Below are 20,244 nucleotides of genomic sequence, written 5' to 3' on the forward strand. Positions count from 1 at the left end.
TTATTTTCATATAAAATTAAATAATTAGTGGTACTTGATTTTGTTAAAATAATCGTTTCGAATATCCTTATGTATTTTTCTAGATCGGCTTATATAAATGTCACACCATAGCGAATTCTTATTTAGAATCGATGGCGACAAATTCTAGGATAGTCACAGATATGGTGTTCGTATTCTGAAGCATCATTTTTATGTCTTATGGCATTTTGCAAAAACCGACAAAGATTTTGCGTAAATTGAATATTTACGACCGAAAAGTTTTCACTGATATTGTATTGGTGAGTGCCCACACAAACTTTTATAATTATCAGTAGCGTAATTTTAATAATATGACAATTTAAAAATTGCGATTATTTGGCACATTTTTCGTTCGCGCGCAAATATGTCAGCTGTACGTGACAGAAGCCGCCGTCCGGACGTCATTTACGCCCGCCGCGCCGTCCGGACGGCATATGAAATTTGCGACAGTGTGGTCGCTTACTCGAAGTCTTAGGTCTCGGCCGACTTCAGTTGTAACTTCGGTTCGGACAACTTCCAAAGAGTGTAGTGCAGGCATGACGCTTTACAGCATCTCTTTGAGTATTATTCGTTCTGCTAGGTGAACAGTAAAAAATTGAGCTGACTTTTTCATGTTGAAATATTATGCTTATCAAGTTGACAGTTCAACTAAGTACAAAAGCGGTACAACGCAATACAATTACTCAATTTCATTATCATACCAACGAATGTGTATATATTGCACAATGAATTACAATATCCGTGGCGAATTATCGCTTCTAGATAATCGGATTAAAACGTTCAACAACTGGCCTTCGGCTTTCGTAAAATAGGACAAATTACCTAAATTTGATTACTTCTATATTAACCATTGAGTCTGAGGAACAGACAGGTTTTTTCTCAGCACAAAAATAAAACCAAGAAAGCACTCTTTAACTACTTTATTTCATTTTGGTAGAAAAGAAAAGGCCATGTGGTCTTGCTGGTGTGATCTATTTATTAGAAACCGAACCGTTTAATCGTACTACAAAAAAATGGTCCCTTTACTGAAAGCTTTGCGATATCCAACTTTATTGACCATTTTAGCCCACCTTTTCTAATAAAATGCTCTTTTCAGCGGTTTCTAAGGTACTCAAAAGCATCTACTTTACATTTATATCCTGATCTGACTAATATAAACAATATTCACTAAGCTTATAATGCAGTTTGAACATTGTGACATCGATAATTAATTTGTTACGGATATTGCTTTGATTAAGTCCCCTCGAATAAAATTAAAATTATACTTGCTATATTCACCACTCGGTATTTAAACAATTAGCAAATTGCGATTTTAGCTATTATATTGTTTGAAAATATACTATTTTTAATTGTATGTATATTAGAAACGTCTAGGTACTCGAAAATTTAAAATACCAGAGTTAACAATGTAAATTAATGAAATTATGTACCGTAAGCAATTTGAGCTAAGAGCGTTGTGTTGTTAGAAAACACATTAAAACAGTAAACTATGTATGCTTAAACATTAGATTCATATTTTATAAACTATGAGTATATTTATTAATACATAATGAATTTTAAATTGAATTTTATTCTATTCTAAATAAATTGAATCGAATTGTGGCAACCGTATTATACATAAATAAAACTAACGTTTTTTACGATCCGATTTCTATTACCTGATAATATATATGTATATATAAAGAACAATAATGAAACTTTCCACGCCAGTTTAATTTTTCAATTTCCAAGCTGCAACACGTCGTTATTGGAAAAGTTTTCCGAAAACGTAATAAATATCAATGCGAGTCAAATGCCTCGACGTTAAACTATTTTCACCCTTCCGTGAAAACGATCCCTCGCTTAAACAAATCCATTTAAAAATGCCAATATATTTAATAAGTCAACGATGGTCACGTAACGTGTTTTATGGCTTCGTAAAACTCGCTCACGTCCCTAGGACCTTTCCCAAAGGCTATACCTTTCACGAGAGACTTCAATTAGCGAAAGCCGTCACACAAAAAACTCTGAATATTAATTTGAACGCTGAATTTCAGGCAAACCTTATAGATTTTTTACCTTCTAAAATATTCAATACAGTATTTTACTAAAATCTTGGTTTATAGAGTACGTATTTTAAATCTCTTACATTTATATTAAAATCTGGTATTTGTATTTTGTACTAATAATTATAATTATAATTTATTTAAACCATATTGGCATTACTAACAACTTCACATAATTTGATATACTAATGATAAATTATTGAACGTTTAAAAAATATTAGACATGTAAATTGTAAATTGGTAGTAGTAAATTTAGGTATTCGATCTGAAAATTCAGATCAAATACCTAAGCAAAGAAATAACGAAAAATCAACAATAGCACCAGCTGAATTATATAAATTATTTAATCGTTAATTTGCCAAATAGATTTAATGCACCAAAATAAATACATTCAGTTTCATGTACTAACAAAAATCTATTAAAAACAGTCTCGAATCTGTCCCAAAAATATTTTTAAAATATGTTATTTCAGTAAAATCATATCGGAATACATATTCACTAGTAGATATATATTTTTTCTAGTGAAAATATAAATTACCTGGCAGGTGCTAGTAAAATAATATGATTTCAACTTTTCTATATGTAACATTTATACATCCGATATATAAATGTTACAGCGAATGTGTATTTTTTGCTAAAGATATATTTTAAATAATAGTAGTCAACAGTAGATATATATTTCTACTAATATATTGCTCTAAAATGCCTATGAAACTCAATTTGACAGCTGCGAAACGTCCATTTGCTGTTCAAACCCAAACCTAACCTAATGAAAGTTCTAAAACTCATAATAGTTTTATAGCTTTCATTAGGTGAAGACCAAAATGCAAACTAAACCAACTCATCTCTCAGAGAAAATAAGCGGAAGTATAAGTACAGACAGACATCGCATCTCACATATTGCTCCACAGTTTATCTGCATTTTGATATTACACTATAATTTAAAAATATGATAGCTATCATTATCGATATACTATGCATTTCTAATATAAGAGGGATGATCAAAGTATATTCAAACCAAATTTTGGTCAATAGGAGAGCACAAAAAACAATTATCACTTCTCAGAAGGCAAAAATTCACGTCAAAAGCAATAAAATCGTGTCGGCGCAGTCGCAGTGGGAACGCTCGGTAACGAGCGTTCCCACTGCGACTGCGACGGCACGATTTTATTGCTTTTGACGTGGATTTTTGACTTCTGAGAAGGGATAATTGTTTTTTGCGCTCTCCTATTGGGCAAAATTTGGTTTAGATGTGCTTTAATCGACTTGTAATATAGTTATAAAAAGTCTTAATATAAACGCCTTGATTTTATTGCTTTTGACCTGGACTAGAAATTCACTATATGGCAACAAATTCATTACTAACAGCTTCAAACATTTGGATAAACTAACGTAAAGATTTTTTTCTATTACATATACAATTTTCCGTACAAATTTTTTTTGAACCATGTTTGGAAATATTTCATAAAATTCAGTATTCACGCTAGCTTCACACATGAACATGATTCCTACCCTTGCTACTGCAATGTAATCTCAGACCATTCAAACTTCATATATAAACTATGTTCAACGCAATTGAATAACTATTCTTACTTCAATGCTTATTATCAAAAACTTGAAAGAGTTATCCTAATAAATAAAAATCAAGACGATAAATAAGTATCATACTAAAAGATTACGAACAAATGATTCTATAAATTTACTATTTCAGCAAATTCTGACCAGTCTATCCATAATTCCCTAGGACAAAAACGGATTAAAATCAGATTGAAGAAAGTCTTTTGTCAAACGAATATCCTTAGTATTGTAAAGGGTACTACATACTACTCAAAAGTACGTCATTAAAGCACCCAAAAGATTGAATATATCAACGATGAGAAATGCCAGACTTTCGACTCTTTTTTTAATGATAACACCGGTTCGTCAATTCTCGCCAAAGTATCAAAATCCAATATATCAGATTTCGGCAACGAAGGGGTTAATAAAATAACGCACTTACAGCAACACATTTAAGAAATATTTCTTAAAAACTATACAGCCAAATATTTTAGATTAAATTATAATTTATTTATATATACAAATGGACATTTTATAGTTAAGCTAACCGATAATAAGCCTAGTGTATTTAGTAATATAACTATAAATAATACGGATGAGCAGATCGTAACTATGTTTACTGAAAAAATTGAGCAAACTCATATTTGTATAAAATACTATGAAACCTCTACTTTAGATTAAACACACATATAAAGGATACATATTTTTATTCGCTATATTTTAAAGTCCTAATACACCGTATATATAATATTACAAGGCCTTAGTTCAAAAGCTTGTTTGTTTTCTTTGTATGTACAATATTTTCCAATAGATGCGCACGTTCCGGCACTTATCTGGCACACTTTGTCAATACGGATCATATTAGATAGATATTATAAGATCAAATTACCTCTCAACCAAATGCAACATCGTAAACTCCTAACAGTATACTCGATTTCATAGCGTATATTCATATTTACCATATTATCAAACTTACAAAATAATATACACAAACATATATATGCCAATTTTATATGAATAATTGTATAATGCTATATAAAGTATTAAATTTCATATTCAGAACATTAAAGTTTTGCTCTCATTAATAACCAAATTTCGATACGGAGGTATCATCTTATAAAATAATTACTCTCGTATTATATATTCAAGACATGTTCGTTAATAATGAATTACGGATATTCGAAAATTGAACACGCAGAGGAGAATTGGAAAGGTCTCTTCTCTTTTATGTGAATCTACGTTGTTAGTCTTGTTTATTAAGCATAAAATGCGCATTTCCACAATACGCTTTTTACTTAGTAACAGAGCATTTATAAAATACATAATTTATATAAAAAATGTTTATTCAATCTTGCTTCTGGATATAGCAGGATAAGCAACGTTTCTTATGTGGTGAGTATTTTCATAATCGAATTTTGATCAATAGGAGAGCGCAAAAACAATTATCCCTTGTCAGAAGAAAAAAATTCACGTTAGAAGCTATAAAATTGTGTCGTTGAAAACACGACTAATTATCAGGTAAATATTATGAGTAGATAATATAAATAGAAATTTAATTCTATATTGCATTAATATAATTATTAAACTACTTTTAAAGGCAATTACAATGTTACAAAATTTTTAATGATGTAATAAGTTTCGTATCTTTTAAAAATATTTATTTTATTAATACAAAAAGTTTTTTAGAACCTTAACGAGAAATAAATAATTACAATTTATTAATTAATGCTTATTGTTAAAGCTCAGATCTCGTTAGTAAAATACTTAAAATAAATATTGATTTATATCATAAATAAAACCATATAAATTCTAAACGCCTTAATTTAGTTTCTCTAGAAAGCTAATGAGAAATAGTGAGTTGACGTTGCTTTCTACACCGTATTTGTCGACAAGATATGTGGAAATAAAATGTTAAGCATAGAATAATAAACTTGTTGGGTTTATCAACTTGTACACAACTGTATAAATTATTAATGCTGTCGACATATGTTTACATATTAGTAATTTACTTTATATTGATTTCGAGTCAATATTGTTGTTATTAGTCAAATTTTATATTAATAAAATACAAATTGTATGTGTGCACATACAAATGTTACACATAGTGTTTCTTCTTAATAATTTTTAGAAAAATATGTAAAATTAAGTTTTTTTTTATTATTTCCCAATAATTCCCATTAAATGTTTTTGGTAAAAAAATAATTTTAACGAATATTTTAATAGCTAAATTTACAGTTTTTTCAGAGCCGCTGCTGGGACTCGAACCCGAAACCTCAGAATTACTAGTCTGAGGCGTTACAGACTTAAATTTTTTGACAATATGTTTTACTGTATGTATACTCTAGGAACTATGATTAGCAAACAATTTCTTTCGAATTCTATGAACATTTACTAGACAATAAAACATTTAAAATGCAAAGAATAATAACTTAAGAGTGATTTTATTTTTGAGTCATTGGCTAAGATTCGTTCGCTGGCTAAATGAAACAAGAGTCAATTTTTATATGTAAATGCTATATAATTCATACGAAAAATATAGTGAGATGAAAACTGACCGTTATAAAACATTCATTAAATATTTCAATCAGAATATTAATAATCTCTAATGTGAATATTTTAAGTCAATTAATCCATTCATACGTATGTACTCATGTGTTTTAATAAATGTATTACCATATTTTACGTTCGCTTATATTTCATTTAATAAAATTTAAATCATAAAAGTATATATTATTATAATACCACAGTATAATATTGTAGATATTTTTATAAATTTAAAATATTTACAATAATATTTTAGCATTATTTTAATTATATTAATAATATTTATTAAAATATTCAGGAACTTGAAAAATAGGTAAACATTTATCGTTTATTAAAGCATTTTAGTATGTACATTATTACACATAATTCCTAAAATAACTTTTATAAAACACATACAATCTAAAATGGTATCGGCCATCCTTGTTTATTTTTTTGTTGAGAAATTTTCAGTGAAAAGAATAACGAAGGATAGCTTCCATACAAATGCAATCTGCTAATTTTCACGCTGGGTGTTTTTTTTATTATTATTAATATAGTTTCCCATTTTGAAATACAGGTAAATACCTTCGCATGACAGTGGACTGCGTGGAAGGAACATATAAAAAATATAACAGAATAACTTACTTATATTGACTTTTGGGAAAAAACTCTAAACTATCAAAATACAATTAAATCCTAAAAGCAGTTGGGTCTATGGCATACAACTCTGGGGATGTGCCAAACAGTGTTCAATTAAAATGATTAAAATAATGCAAAATGTTCGCCACCAGTGCTGTTCGCAACATGAAACGAGGCTCCAACAGCACGTCAACATCGAGGCAGCAAACTCCTCAATGTGAACAACTTTAAAAGACTTCGAACTCATTTACTATTAGTGATTTTGTAGTATAGAACAGAAAACTTTTGTTCGCCAATGCATGAATATAGTGTTCAAAATATAAATTATTAAATATATACTAAAATTAATAGTTGGTCATTAAGACCAATTTTAATGGTGAAAATAAAAATATGTAGCTCTTATATTATCTCATCAAAGATAAGGCCGATTAGAGTTGTTATGAAAATCGTAAACATTTTTTTGGTATTTTCTACGCACATTTTCAAATGCATATTTCGTTCAAATTTAATTTTTCACAAAAAAAAACTCATTCCTCTAGAAATCAGTAAATTTCTGTAGGAATGAGAATTTTGATTTAGCATTTTTCTCGAAAAAAACTTGAGAAGAAACACTTACTATAATATAATTTACATGCATAAATCTTAGACGAGATTGTTGTAAATAAAACCAGTTAAAATACTTTACATATACAAAGATATTTTCCTAATACTTTTATATGTCCCGAAAAATTTGGCACAATTTGTCATTTCTCGAGAAATAGAAAACATCCAAAAATGAAAAACACTAGTTACACCATAATGCTCTAAGCACAAACCTTTTGCATTAATAAATTGCCGTCATATTGTACAAATAATAAAAATATATGGAATTAATTTCCTTCTGGAATATAGAAAACATTTATAGAGGATACTGTAAAACCGTATTAACAGCTTAATTACCACATGGGAATAACAAGCAGACCACATCCTTTGAGAAGCATAAATTTAAGGTGTTGTGGTCCAGCTAGTCAGTTGCGAGAATAATTTCGTTTTTAACCCACTCAGCATACTTGTCTTTCATAAGCACTACATAGTAATATCCAGGAAACCATCTAGCATTATTTTTATAAGAATCATAATTCACGTTGTCAGTATGCCACCCTAATAGTATTACATAACCTTGTCTTATACATATAAATTAACAGACTCATACGGACAATTATCGAACGTTTTCAATCGTCAAGAGTTAGTGGATAAGTTTGCGTAATTAGGATATCCGCTTTCCAACTTTACCTTTAGTGGGCTCACATAAGAGCAATTAAGCGATAAAAGCAAATGTCTATTCCTGATTTTCTATTTAATAGAAAAGTACCGCAAGCAAAAATATAATGTCTCCGAGTTGGTGTAGAGAAAACCGGATTCAGCCAATTTGTTCCTGTCTACTTAACCAGAATGCCTTTTAATCAGATTTTCTAGGACTAACAGATCGCCGCGAATAATGATATTTATTATTTTGCTACTCAAATTCGTCGTATTATTATTTATAGACTTATTCTAATGCTAACTTTAGCTGTAATATTTGAAACACGCGTTTTCACTAGGTGATGAGCTTACAGGGCCTTCGCAACATCAACATTGAGCTCAAAATGTCCGTGTCAATATCTAATCCCGTCAAGTAAGAGGTTCGTTTATTTTATGAGGAACTGCTGCTGAAATGTTTTGACAACTTGCTTCTGACGTATTGACAACATTTAGTAGGTGACGTTCATTACAAATAAATGAGTGAAATCATCCATTCTTACTAATGAACTAATTAATAAAAAATGAACGGTGATTCTAAAATTCGTAGATGCATGCAGATTTAATGTATCTCTACATTCACCTAAATCACTTAATCTGTCTCTCTTAAATGTGGTATGGGAAGAATTTCAAGAATGATAAAAATGTGGTGTTATAACATATATCCGTCCCGTTTTTCCGCTTGGTAAAAGCAAAATTTATTCTGTATAAAGGTAAAGCAAACACCTTGTCACTACAGATGTAGATAAATCAAGATGATTGACAGTAACCGCCATTTGACAAATAAGATTAATCAAGAAATATGTTACTACTAGTGGTTCCATCGATTATCAGCGGGTACAAGAAGCTTTCATTAAAATTTACTGTGAGAAAAAAAGCAAATCTCATATTTTGCGTTAAAAGCGGCATAAACCATTAGTCATGCCAGTGAATCGGTATGCTTTTTGCTATGCCATACATAACAAAAGAAATATAAGCTAACAACATTGCCCTGTAAACACGCACAAGAATGTATTAAGTTGGCAATAAGTTGAATGCGGGACAGCAATTGAGAGGTTGCCAAATCTCCAACGCTCACGCAACGACAAATATTTCAACAATATTAAAAGTACACAGCATCATTAGAGTAAGCCGTGTATATTGGAAGGGATCGTAGTCATACTTATTGACGGCTGCTAGGTTTTGATTTGTGTTGTTATGTATAAGCCGCTACAATATGTTACAAATTATTTGCGCTCAATTAAATAGACATTGACAACATAACTCAACTATAACACAACAAACAAAATATCTAGTATATTCGTCTCCAAATTCACATACATTAAAATTTGAGTTCCATCTGATATCCTCCACTTAATACACAAGAGAGTTCACATCCGAATCTCACTAAGTAGAGTTAAGCCGATCATCGACAAAGACGCTGAAGACAGAAAAAGCAGCTGCTTCACTCTTCACCTCAACCCTGGTCAAACTATTACGTCCAGAATCTAAATTTCAACTTGATCTTCAGAGACAACTGGATTCTATAGACGTACCATTTAAGCGATGAAAAATGGATTCAGCATAACAACATTAGTAAAAAAAGATCATGGTGACTGCGGAATTTGCAGAATTACACCCAAATAAGGCTATGCTATGTATCTGGTAAGATTGAAAGAATATCGTCTACTACAAGATGCTACCATCAAACTAATCTTTGATTCTACTAATAGAAGCGATTGACAGAAAGAGAAATTTATTATATTCCACCATAACAGCAGGTTTCTGTATAAATTCATGACCTTACCCATCAGATTATATTTTGTAAATTAACTTATTTGAACTCTTGATGAAATAAAGTCCCGGAAATCATTTAAAAAATAATATTTTTGCTACAAAAAAAAATAAAAAAGGTCATCAATCAAAATGGAACATAAGTGATTGTTTAAACCTACTTTTATATTTAAACTAAATTATTTGAAAAAAATATGGTACGGATTTTTTAAATTATAGTCTGTAGCACAACCATTAGTGTAAAATGCAGAAAACCTCTGAAGGATCAGATAACATAATTTATTCTGTAAAATGCGTTCGTCGAGCTGATATATAAATACATAACAAAAATTGTTTACGCGGTTTTAAGAGATAAAAATTGATAAGAGGTAAACCACAAAAAATGATAAATCGTAAATATGTTTACTAAATATACCATGGAATATAAATGCTTGTAGGGCAAGCATCATTTATCAGAGGACACAAAGTTGTTTTAAAATGGCAGAGATCTACCGAATCTATAGAAAGGATATGCAAATATAAATATAAAATTTAAAATAAATAATGATATATAATACAACAGACTATGAAGACACGAATAAATAAGCCGACTTTTGCGTATGCGTGGCGGTGGCAGTGATAAAACCGACTTGTATCAGACTTTTTTTTTCAAAACGATTTTTAAGATATATTAATTGTCCTAACAATTATTAGAGTTTCATTATTATTTGTCTGTATTTTATCATTGATTTTTCAAGTTTTATTATTAATATAAATGAGAGTCTATATTAAAAATAACAATATTAACATTAACCTAATATTTAGTGATACGCATACACTCAAACAAATTAAAAGACTTAGAAGATTAAATTTTATGAAGCAATAAAATAAATTAGAACTATGATTTTACAGTTTTGTATACGTATATTTTTAATGTAAGTTCATAAAATACAAATGTTGTGTATGTACATAGTTTAGAGCTTAAATGTGCTATATTACACAGCGCACTCTCAGCTCAAATCGCTTACAGTAAATAATTTCATTAATTTACGTCGCCAACTTTAGCGGTTGAAAGCTTTCTAGCGTCTGTATTTTAATACACACACAATTAAGAGTAATATATTCTCCTCGTGGAATTAGCTTCCTTCTGGCAAATCGGACAATTTTTAACAGATTGCGCGCATAGCGTACAAGTAGCTACATGACCACAAGGGAATAACAAGCAACTCATATTCTTTGAAAAACATATCTTGCAGATGTTGCGGTCCAGCGAGACAGTTTCGAAAGTAGTTTCGTTTTTGACCCCCTCAGCAAACTCTTTGCCTTTCATGAGCAATATGTAGTAACATTCCGGAAACCACCTAGCGTGCTCTTTCCAAGGATCGTCGTTCGTGTTCCAGTGATACACTATTCCACCGCACCAATAGCACATGGCCTTGTCTCCTTCGCCTAAATGAAATAGTCCAGTCAATGATATATTTTTACGTTGACTATCATGAGGCCAATTATTAAACGTTTTCAATCGCCAAGAGTGCGTGGAATAGTCTGCGTAATGAGGAAAACCCTCTCTGCTTTGTTGATTTTCCTTGGGTCGGTTCACATAAGGGCAATTAGGCGACGAGAGCAAATGTGTCTGTTCCACGTCTTCTCCTTCTTTACAATTTAATAGTGAAGTACCGCAAGCAAAACATTCCAACGTTGAGTTGGTGTAGAAAAAACCGGACTCAGCAAATCTGTCCCTGTCTGCCAAACTCGAAGGCCAGTTGTGGTACGTTTTAATACGATTTTCAAGGATCGATAAATCGCCACGAATATTGTAATTCATTATTGAGCAATGTTTACTTTAGCAAGTTTGATAACGATAATTGCGTTGTTTCACACTCGCGAACAAATATTCATTCATGAATTCATTACTATGCTAAGTTGCACTGTCAAAGTCTAATAATACATGATATCTTGTGCCAACACGTAAACCCCACTATCTTTGTCTAGTAATGTGCTCTTGTAACTATTTTGTATTGTGGTTACAATGTAATATTTAATCAATATTAAAAATAATAATATTTAATCAAAAAAATACTTTAAGTATTTAATTATGAAACCAATTTTAAAAATATGAATTTATACAAAAATTAAACATAACCATAGAAAATAATATATTATAAGCGTTATAATTGACTATATTTTCAATTTTAAAACATATGTCATCAAACACAAAAAAAAACATTTTATACAACCGTTTTTTACAATGTACTATTTTTTGAAACAATAAAAGTTTTTTATTTTTTATTACAAATCTGATCATTACTGTCCATTAAAAAAAATATGGTGCACACCTAAGATAGTTTTCCAACTTCTCATGGCTATCGCCCAAAACCTCGTATTTGGCAAGCCCGCTTAGAATCTGGATGTCTAATGCAAAAGAAGCGTTCTCGAGCGCTGACATCTTGGCCGTTAAGAATTAGGGGCGCAATCGCGACTTTCTAGGGCATTTTAAACTTGTATTTAAGAATACCCAAACATTGTCATATTGTCGATACCGCTCCCCGACAACTTTAAAAAGTGCTTTATTGCATATGCTATGCCGAAAGTGCAATTAATTGTATCTCAACGCTCTTATAAAAAAAAGCACTAGGATATAAATACGGATAAGACCCCTACTCCGATTTGTACAAATTTTCTTTGAATTCTCTACAACAACAAGGAGTATTTTTCTGCTTTAGAATTCCAGAGAATGGAGCCAAGTTCGAGAACTCTACGAACTACTGCATCATATAGAACGTGAATCGACAATAAATTATTAGAGTAACAAGCGCTCCGCATAATGAAAGCGAGCATCTTCGACGCTTTATCGCAAACTTTGGTAAGTAAACGAAAATATTTATGTTAAAACACCTCCGTTTAAACTGTAAGAGCATTCTGTCGGACAACGGGATCTAGATAAAATGTGACAAAGTGTCACTTGGCGATGCTAAGAAATAGTCGATTGTCACAACTACCATGATAACGACTTCAGGTATTTTTTTAAAAAAAGAGCGAATCTGAATTTGTGCTAATACTCTTAAACACTTTCAGATAATCAGCATATAATCAATATTCCGAGTATATAATTTCTGCATGTATATCAATGATAAAGACTAAAAAAGCAGAGTATTGGACTCTTGTGGTACCCCAGAATGAGTGAAATATTAATCGGAGATACAATTACCCTAGCGGCGACGAATCAAGTCACCCGAAATTTATATTTTTATCATTTATAAAGCACTGTAAAAACTGACTAGTCTTATTTACAATGATATATATTTTATTTGTCATGGACTATTTAGGTCATTGCAACAATTTTTAATACGCATCCGCTGTGATTGCTTGACCATAATCTCATAATTCATAATCGATTTATGCGGTTTCACTTTAATGCGGTTAAGAAAAAATATTTTTTTTTAAACTATATATTTGAAGATCTTTTATCTTAAATGATAAAATATGTATGTCTTCTTTCTTAAAAATGAATAAGGTTAAAATATTTTTTATTTATATTTTGCGTAAATATAATAATAATTTAGTACAACAAATTGTATATACCTAGTTTCTGTTAAATGGAAGTTGATCACAATTACAAGAGTGAAATAAAGAATAAAATAATGTATGTATAATTTTAGAAACTGTCTACCCTTTTTTGTATAGAAAGATTGAGAAGCTCATATTACAAAAACGCCGCAAAAACACAAGAGCAAACGCATCACGTGCATATACGAAACAGATATTCTCTAGTCTTTGCGCACATATCATGTTTCTGTTAAATCAATAAAATACCGTTTCTTTAAATGAGGTGATCTAATTTATTACATAACCAAAAAAATGTACAACATATACAAATAATCTCTAACCAGATGCATTTTAAATTTGAAAAATACATTAATTGCAAATCGAGTGATTGGGTTGTGATTTTTTAACACTTTACATTCTATAATGGAAAATTCTACGATTAAAAAATTAATAAACAAATAAAAACGCATTTAAAAAAAATAAGAGTTAATTAGAATGGCAAAGGTGAAGGGAAGTTCTCACAATTGCATGTATTTAAGTAATATTTATATTTCATTTAATATGGAATATGAAACCATATTTTTTTATGTTAAACTATTGTTAATGTTGCAGTATTATTTAAGAAATTAAGATAGAAAGTTCAAACAATTTATCATTATTTTCGTTGACAATTGACACATTAACATATATACATACTATATATATGAGGAAAAAATAAAAAGTAATTTATTATTTTTTGTAAAAAAACTAATTTTGACGAATTTTAGGTAACATAATACCTAATGAACCATTTTCTGTTTCATGTTAAAATAAAATCAAATAGTGTTTTGTCAAAATATTATTTTTTTCATAATAATTGTTATTTACTGTAAATGTATCATATGTATTATAAAATTATTTTACAGATGAAATCACTCGAATGAGTTTGTTTAAGCATTTTTATAATATAAAGTCAAAGAACAGAGACACGTATTTATCGGTATTTACCAATAGCTATATAATGATCGCTTAATACACATTTTTCCAATTAGAGGTCAACAATTTTTACCAAACAACACAGAATTTCATTTATTTAACCCTTACAGAAAGAGTGTTCTTGCTGATATACTAAAAGATTGGAAAAAATTATTTTGAAGAAGAGAAAAACACCAATACTTTTCATTCTAGAAAACGGATATTTTTATTCTATGAAAAATACTCATAAACCAAGTTTCCATTCAACATTTAAAACTTAGACAAATTCGTATATCCAAAATTGATCATTCATTAAAAGTTTTTACGAGCATATAAGCTATTTCTTTAAAGGCTCAAAAAAATCTAATTTATTAAGCTTAACAACATACCTTCAAGATCCTGCCAATTTAATGAAAATTCAACATCAGATAATAATACAGTAAAATATATTAAAATAGACAGTGAATGTGTCACGAGTGATGAAGATTAATACTGTACATATAATTGTTATTGTATTATTTGCTCATAATTTTCTGCTAATTTTAATATTTTTTCGTATTTTACATGTTTTTATTAGATAGAATATGTTATCCTTAAGAGGTAAATATATGCAAATTGTATATAAATACATAAAAAAAAAATTATAAGAAAAACAGGCAATGTAAAAAATTGTTGTTGCATATTTTATTGTAACTGACGTTAATGATTATTGCTCTATCATGGAAGAGATCAATATTTATTTTTCTTTGTTTGTTAATATAGCATAACAGCCATTAATCAATCTATCTGTAAGCAGATCTAAAAGATTTTTGCTAAAATGATTCACATTTAATTATAGCTTTTCTATTGTGCGAATATGTAATAGTGATGCTGACAATGAGATACCGCAAGTTGTTTGATATGTAAATACCGAGAGATCTGCGGTTTAAATTACGTTACGTTCTAAGGGCGGTTGTCGTGAAAGTTACAGAAAAAGTATAAGTCATGTTTCGAGTACACATGTGTGACAACATTAGCAAAGTTCACCACAGTACTTAACATAGAAATTTTATTATTTCGAAAATAAAATAGGAAGAGAGACGATGTGGAGTATAATTTTTTTATTACTATAATTTTATTTTGTACCAGAAGAAAAATATTAATTTAATAAGGTAAATATTTTTTTGTAAAACATATTGTGAACTTTTGTTATAAAATAAACTATTAAGCATCACAGATATAAAGATTAAATAAAATCTGGAATAAAACGTGATACACTTGCCCAAAGTTATGGATACAGCTTGTTAAAATTTTCTCGTTAGTTCCGAGGCTTAATCAACACGTGATTGGCTTTGTTAACGATAACATGACACATTTAATCCTTTGTCAACGTAAATACTCATTGTTATGGATTGATTCAAATAAAGAAAATAATAGTTATCATAATATATTTATAAATACGCTATTTGTTATCAGGTAAATTAAATGCTTAAAAATTTTCTTTTGAAAAAATATGTAGACCAACTTTTTTTGTATATCGAGCTATTAAATATAATACTGAATTTGACTTATTATATTAGTAATTAAATCAGCTACTTTCACCTAAATTTATTTTATCATGAACACCGTAATACATTTGTATTTGTTATTCACCGTAGCGTGAATATTTCGAAAACAATTTTTAAAGCTAAGCTTGCTAAGTTTTGCAAAGCTCTCAGTGGCTTTACTTAATTAAAATTTCATGAGATGATTTGCGTACATCCCTTATTTATTATCTCATAAATCGATCACTAGCGGACGTGGCCTGAAGCTGGCTATATTAATTTTTTCAACATACATTATTGTGATACAAAGGATCAACATTGCGTGGGTTTAATGCGGGTCTAATCACAGATTGTGAATCTTAACCGGATGAAAACTTGTATCTAAAGCTCTAGTAAATTGGTAAAGTTGCTCTTAAAAAAGATTACACCCGATACCGTTTGGACAATAGTAGTCTTTTCATTTGACGCAACATTTTTATTTAAAATATCATCTAGTATCTACTAAAAGCTTTCGATAAAGCTCTTTCTGCGTTCTATGTAATATATAGTATATCAGGTTACGGGGCTGAAAGAAATTTAGCTTAAGCGTATATATTATTATTTGTTTATTATAAATAAATAATAATATATGCGCTTTACTCTTTTAATAAAAAATAATAAAATATGTAGATAAATGAACTATCTTTTAAAGCTAAATATATTACCATATTTTATATCATTATGTATATATTTAAACACTCGAGTTTTAGATTATGAAAAAAGCTTGACCTTAACTTGACGTGTGAAAGTCGCAAAGAGATTGTCTCTGTCGTCTTTTAAGATGCAAATAAGGTTCAACGGCAATAAATCAAACGCGAAATTTATTCATGAAATGATGGAAAAAACAAGTAGATAATTTGCATTCACATACTGATTGTAGTACTTGTGAAAGTAATTAAAATGAATTTTATTTAAGATTTATACTTTTAAATATGATATTATATTTTTATAGCAAGTCTCTTTTATTCAACTCTAACAATACACAAAATTTAAGCCCCGTATGAAAATTTCCCATTGTTAAATCCAATCCCTGATATTTACAATGAATATTCTTATTGTTCCATTTTGAACTTAATTTTCGTTATTTATTGAAGTTATCTTTGATAATTTCACATTATTCGTAAGCCAATTGTTTGTTCGGGAGTTATTTTCAGAATAAATATTCTTATAATTAGCGATTTAATATTTATGAAATGGTTGTGAACGATTTAAAAGAAATTACCTTTATCTGCATGAGTCTGGGGTAGCGCTGCTGGATCCACAAAACTTTTGTGAGATGTCATTACACCGATTACGAACAATAATATCACAAAGCGACCCATTATGCACCTGAAATAAAAAATAAAATATTTATATTATAATATTAAGATTGTACACCATATTCTATCATAATTTTAATTATTTTATCTTTTCAGAGAGCAGATAAATAATTTTAATAATATTTTATAATGTATTTTATACATAAACAATCTAATCCAGGGTTTCACAAATAAAATTCAAACATGTTTGACCTTATAATAACTGGCGATAAAAAAGGGCTATCTTTTCGACGAGACAGACGACTATCATTAGTCTGTCGGCAGTTGCCAAAATAGTCAAGTCTGTTGAAATATCAAAAAACAGCTTGAAAATACGTGTTAATAATTCAGCATAAATTTTATGATTTTTGAAGTGTTTCATTGCAGGAAAAAATTATGATTAAAACTCTGATATAATCAATAACAAAGTGTGCTTAGATAAGATCCTAAATTGTATTGTATTATTACATATTCTAAATATATATATATGATACATATTCTAAACAGAATATAAGAATGATATATCAACTTAATATACACAGAAGATGGACTGTAAAAAATATATCAAAAACTATTCTAATACACTTTTATATTCTTTGCAAAATATAATAGAGATACTTCATTATAACATTTTAAAATAAATGTTTCTCAATATCATGATTATATTATTTCTTGTATTGTAAGATATTTTACAATGTTTATTTAAACATTTAATTCTACAGCAGAATAAATTCAATCTAACCAATAAATATCCTCTTTTTTGGTATTGGCCGTTATTAGAAACGTGAAAAATCAATAACCTTTATTTATTGTGCCGGTGACTTGAAATTAGATATTCTCGATCCCTTTGCAATGTCCATATATATATTTTTTTATATTTCATAACAAAAATATAGTAACTCAAATTCTATTCGGCGCGGACATTTCGCGCTCATACACGCGTATTCAATTTACGCAAAGTCGTAAAACGTAAAAGGGTGTTCGTGCATTACGTAAAAAAAAGATACGTAAATTCAGCTTACAGGAAACTGGGTGGAAAATTTTAACGTTCTTTCGAAATCGAAACTCACAAATACTGCCAATATGTAGGTATATAAGTATAATATGTTTATGTGACGTATGTTTTAAAGGTCGCAATTTATGCGCGACCTTTTTGCAAAAAAGGGGTTTTATTTCGACTATGTCTATTGCGTGGAGTCATTAATTTGTTACTGTTTTTTACTGGATGTCTAAAGAACTAAATATCTCCCAGGAGAATATTTATTATAAATGATAAAAACAACATATTTACAGGGTTGTTAGAAGGGTAAACAGTATACAATATTTATATATAAGGCAGCTCTCGGAAAGGATACATAGTGGCGTTGTAAAGATTTATACTGTATGCATCTCAAGATAAATGAGCTCAAAGGAGCTATTTTCCATTTTTCATGGGAAAATAGAGCGTAAAGAATGAAGAAAATCCTTTCTTGAAATTCTCATTATTGTGCAAATCTTGCTTGGCCTTTAGAACATGAAAATTATTACTTATCTTGAAACTAATGGTACGGTATATTATTTTATCAATTTAATATTATAGTATAACGAAATATACGTATAGTATTATATAATTCTATATACTTCAGAAATCAATTTACCTTTTACCACACTTGTAAGCTCTCCAAATGATCTTATCAAACCCCCTAATAGACTCGCCTCTTATCAAAAAGGCAAAATGGTAGTTCAATAGTATTTTCCCATGCTATCTATATTTTTATAGGAAGGTACACAAATATAATATAAAGAAATATGTTATGATCATCTTGAAGCGCTATAGAGTTTTCAACTTTATTTTAAACTTTTTTTTAGTTATTCTTTATATAAAATATTACAGCATCCATTATCCAATTTTTTATTTTTTCCATGTGTGATATCACTGATATTTACATTTGAAGCATAAAAAAATATTTATTGAATTAATCATATCGACATATAATGCAAAATCATTTATTTGTTACCTTAAATTGATACCAGACCATTCGTTTCATTTATCAACTTAAGATCAAAACAATATTATATTATAGTTAATATTATTTTTTGAGAAAAATGTCAAATCGAGAATTTTCATCTCTCGAGAAATTTTATAAGTCATTTTTTATTATATAAAATTTAATTTATACTAATATTTTTAAAAGCTTTACAACCAGTGCCCTTTTTAAAAAGATAGGTTCATGCCTAATATGCAAACTTCTTGAAAGGTTTTAGGGGTCTGGGAATGTTTAATTCTTAAAAAATAAATTTGTAAAATATTATTAAAAAATTTTCAACACTCGAATTATTTTTGCATAAGTAATAAAATGAGACACTCAGATAATTAAATGTTTGAAAAGATGCATACTTTCTCGGAAGATCTACATTATTTAAATGACCAACAATTTTTGCGATTTTTTTTATTACTATAACCGGCCGGCGGCTTTATCTTTGCTTTGATGATCTAAAAACCCGCTCTGATAAGAAAAAATTACGCATGGGGAGAATACAAAATAATTGAGGGTTTTTTTTTCTTTATTGATAATCCAAAAAGTTTCTTTTATATTTGTTTGTGAAGAAGCAACAGCTATTATTGCCAATTGTCTCACGATTATTTTTGACAGCCAAAGGGCCCTTAAATTTTTTGTTGAAACGATTGGAAAATATCAATTCTGTATAAATTGATTTCTTTAGTTTTTCTTCAAAAGCATAAATATATGTAATGGGGAAAGAAATTATTCGCAGACTATTTAATGGTCCGCGAATTCTAAGAACCGTCGCAACTCCATTAAAGAAAATGAAAATGTATCATTGGCGCAACAATTAGAGAAAGAAATTTCTTTCAGTCTTACAGAAAGTAGTGTAAGAAAACCAACATCTTACGAATTAATGGAAAAATAATTTAAAATATTTTAATCGACGGGGAAGAGAAGAAATAATTTACAGTGGTTATTTAAAGCTTTGTTGTCGAATAAACCAACATCAACATAAAACGAGAGGATTTTTTCCACGGTAGAAATATTTTTACCAAAAAAAGGACAAGGATGTTTGATTCTACTTTAG

At 29.2% G+C, this 20,244-nt stretch overlaps 2 protein-coding genes across 2 annotated transcripts in view; both read right to left on the reverse strand.

The window, feature by feature from the left end:
* Positions 1-20,244, reverse strand: part of LOC148236578 (uncharacterized) — a 79,078-nt gene that overhangs the window by 26,175 nt on the left and 32,659 nt on the right. Inside the window, exon 2 of the mRNA XM_088182371.1 lies at positions 17,097-17,203. Within this exon, the coding sequence (XP_088038497.1) occupies positions 17,097-17,196 (100 nt within the window). The 5' untranslated portion in view covers positions 17,197-17,203. The remainder of the gene's footprint in view (positions 1-17,096; positions 17,204-20,244) is intronic.
* Positions 10,717-11,785, reverse strand: LOC148236579 (baculoviral IAP repeat-containing protein 7-B-like). Its single transcript, XM_088182078.1, has one exon. It carries the CDS (start codon positions 11,635-11,637, stop codon positions 10,921-10,923), a length of 717 nt encoding a protein of 238 aa, XP_088038204.1. The 5' UTR covers positions 11,638-11,785; the 3' UTR covers positions 10,717-10,920.

This window comes from Plectrocnemia conspersa, unplaced genomic scaffold (genome assembly GCF_051122295.1).
Source record: "Plectrocnemia conspersa isolate PC_06_02 unplaced genomic scaffold, ASM5112229v1 ptg000003l, whole genome shotgun sequence".
NCBI classification, from domain to species: domain Eukaryota; kingdom Metazoa; phylum Arthropoda; class Insecta; order Trichoptera; family Polycentropodidae; genus Plectrocnemia; species Plectrocnemia conspersa.

Excerpts from the sequence above, each read along its gene's own strand:
- LOC148236579 (XM_088182078.1), bottom strand. The coding sequence starts at position 11,637 with ATGAATTACAATATTCGTGGCGATTTATCGATCCTTGAAAATCGTATT.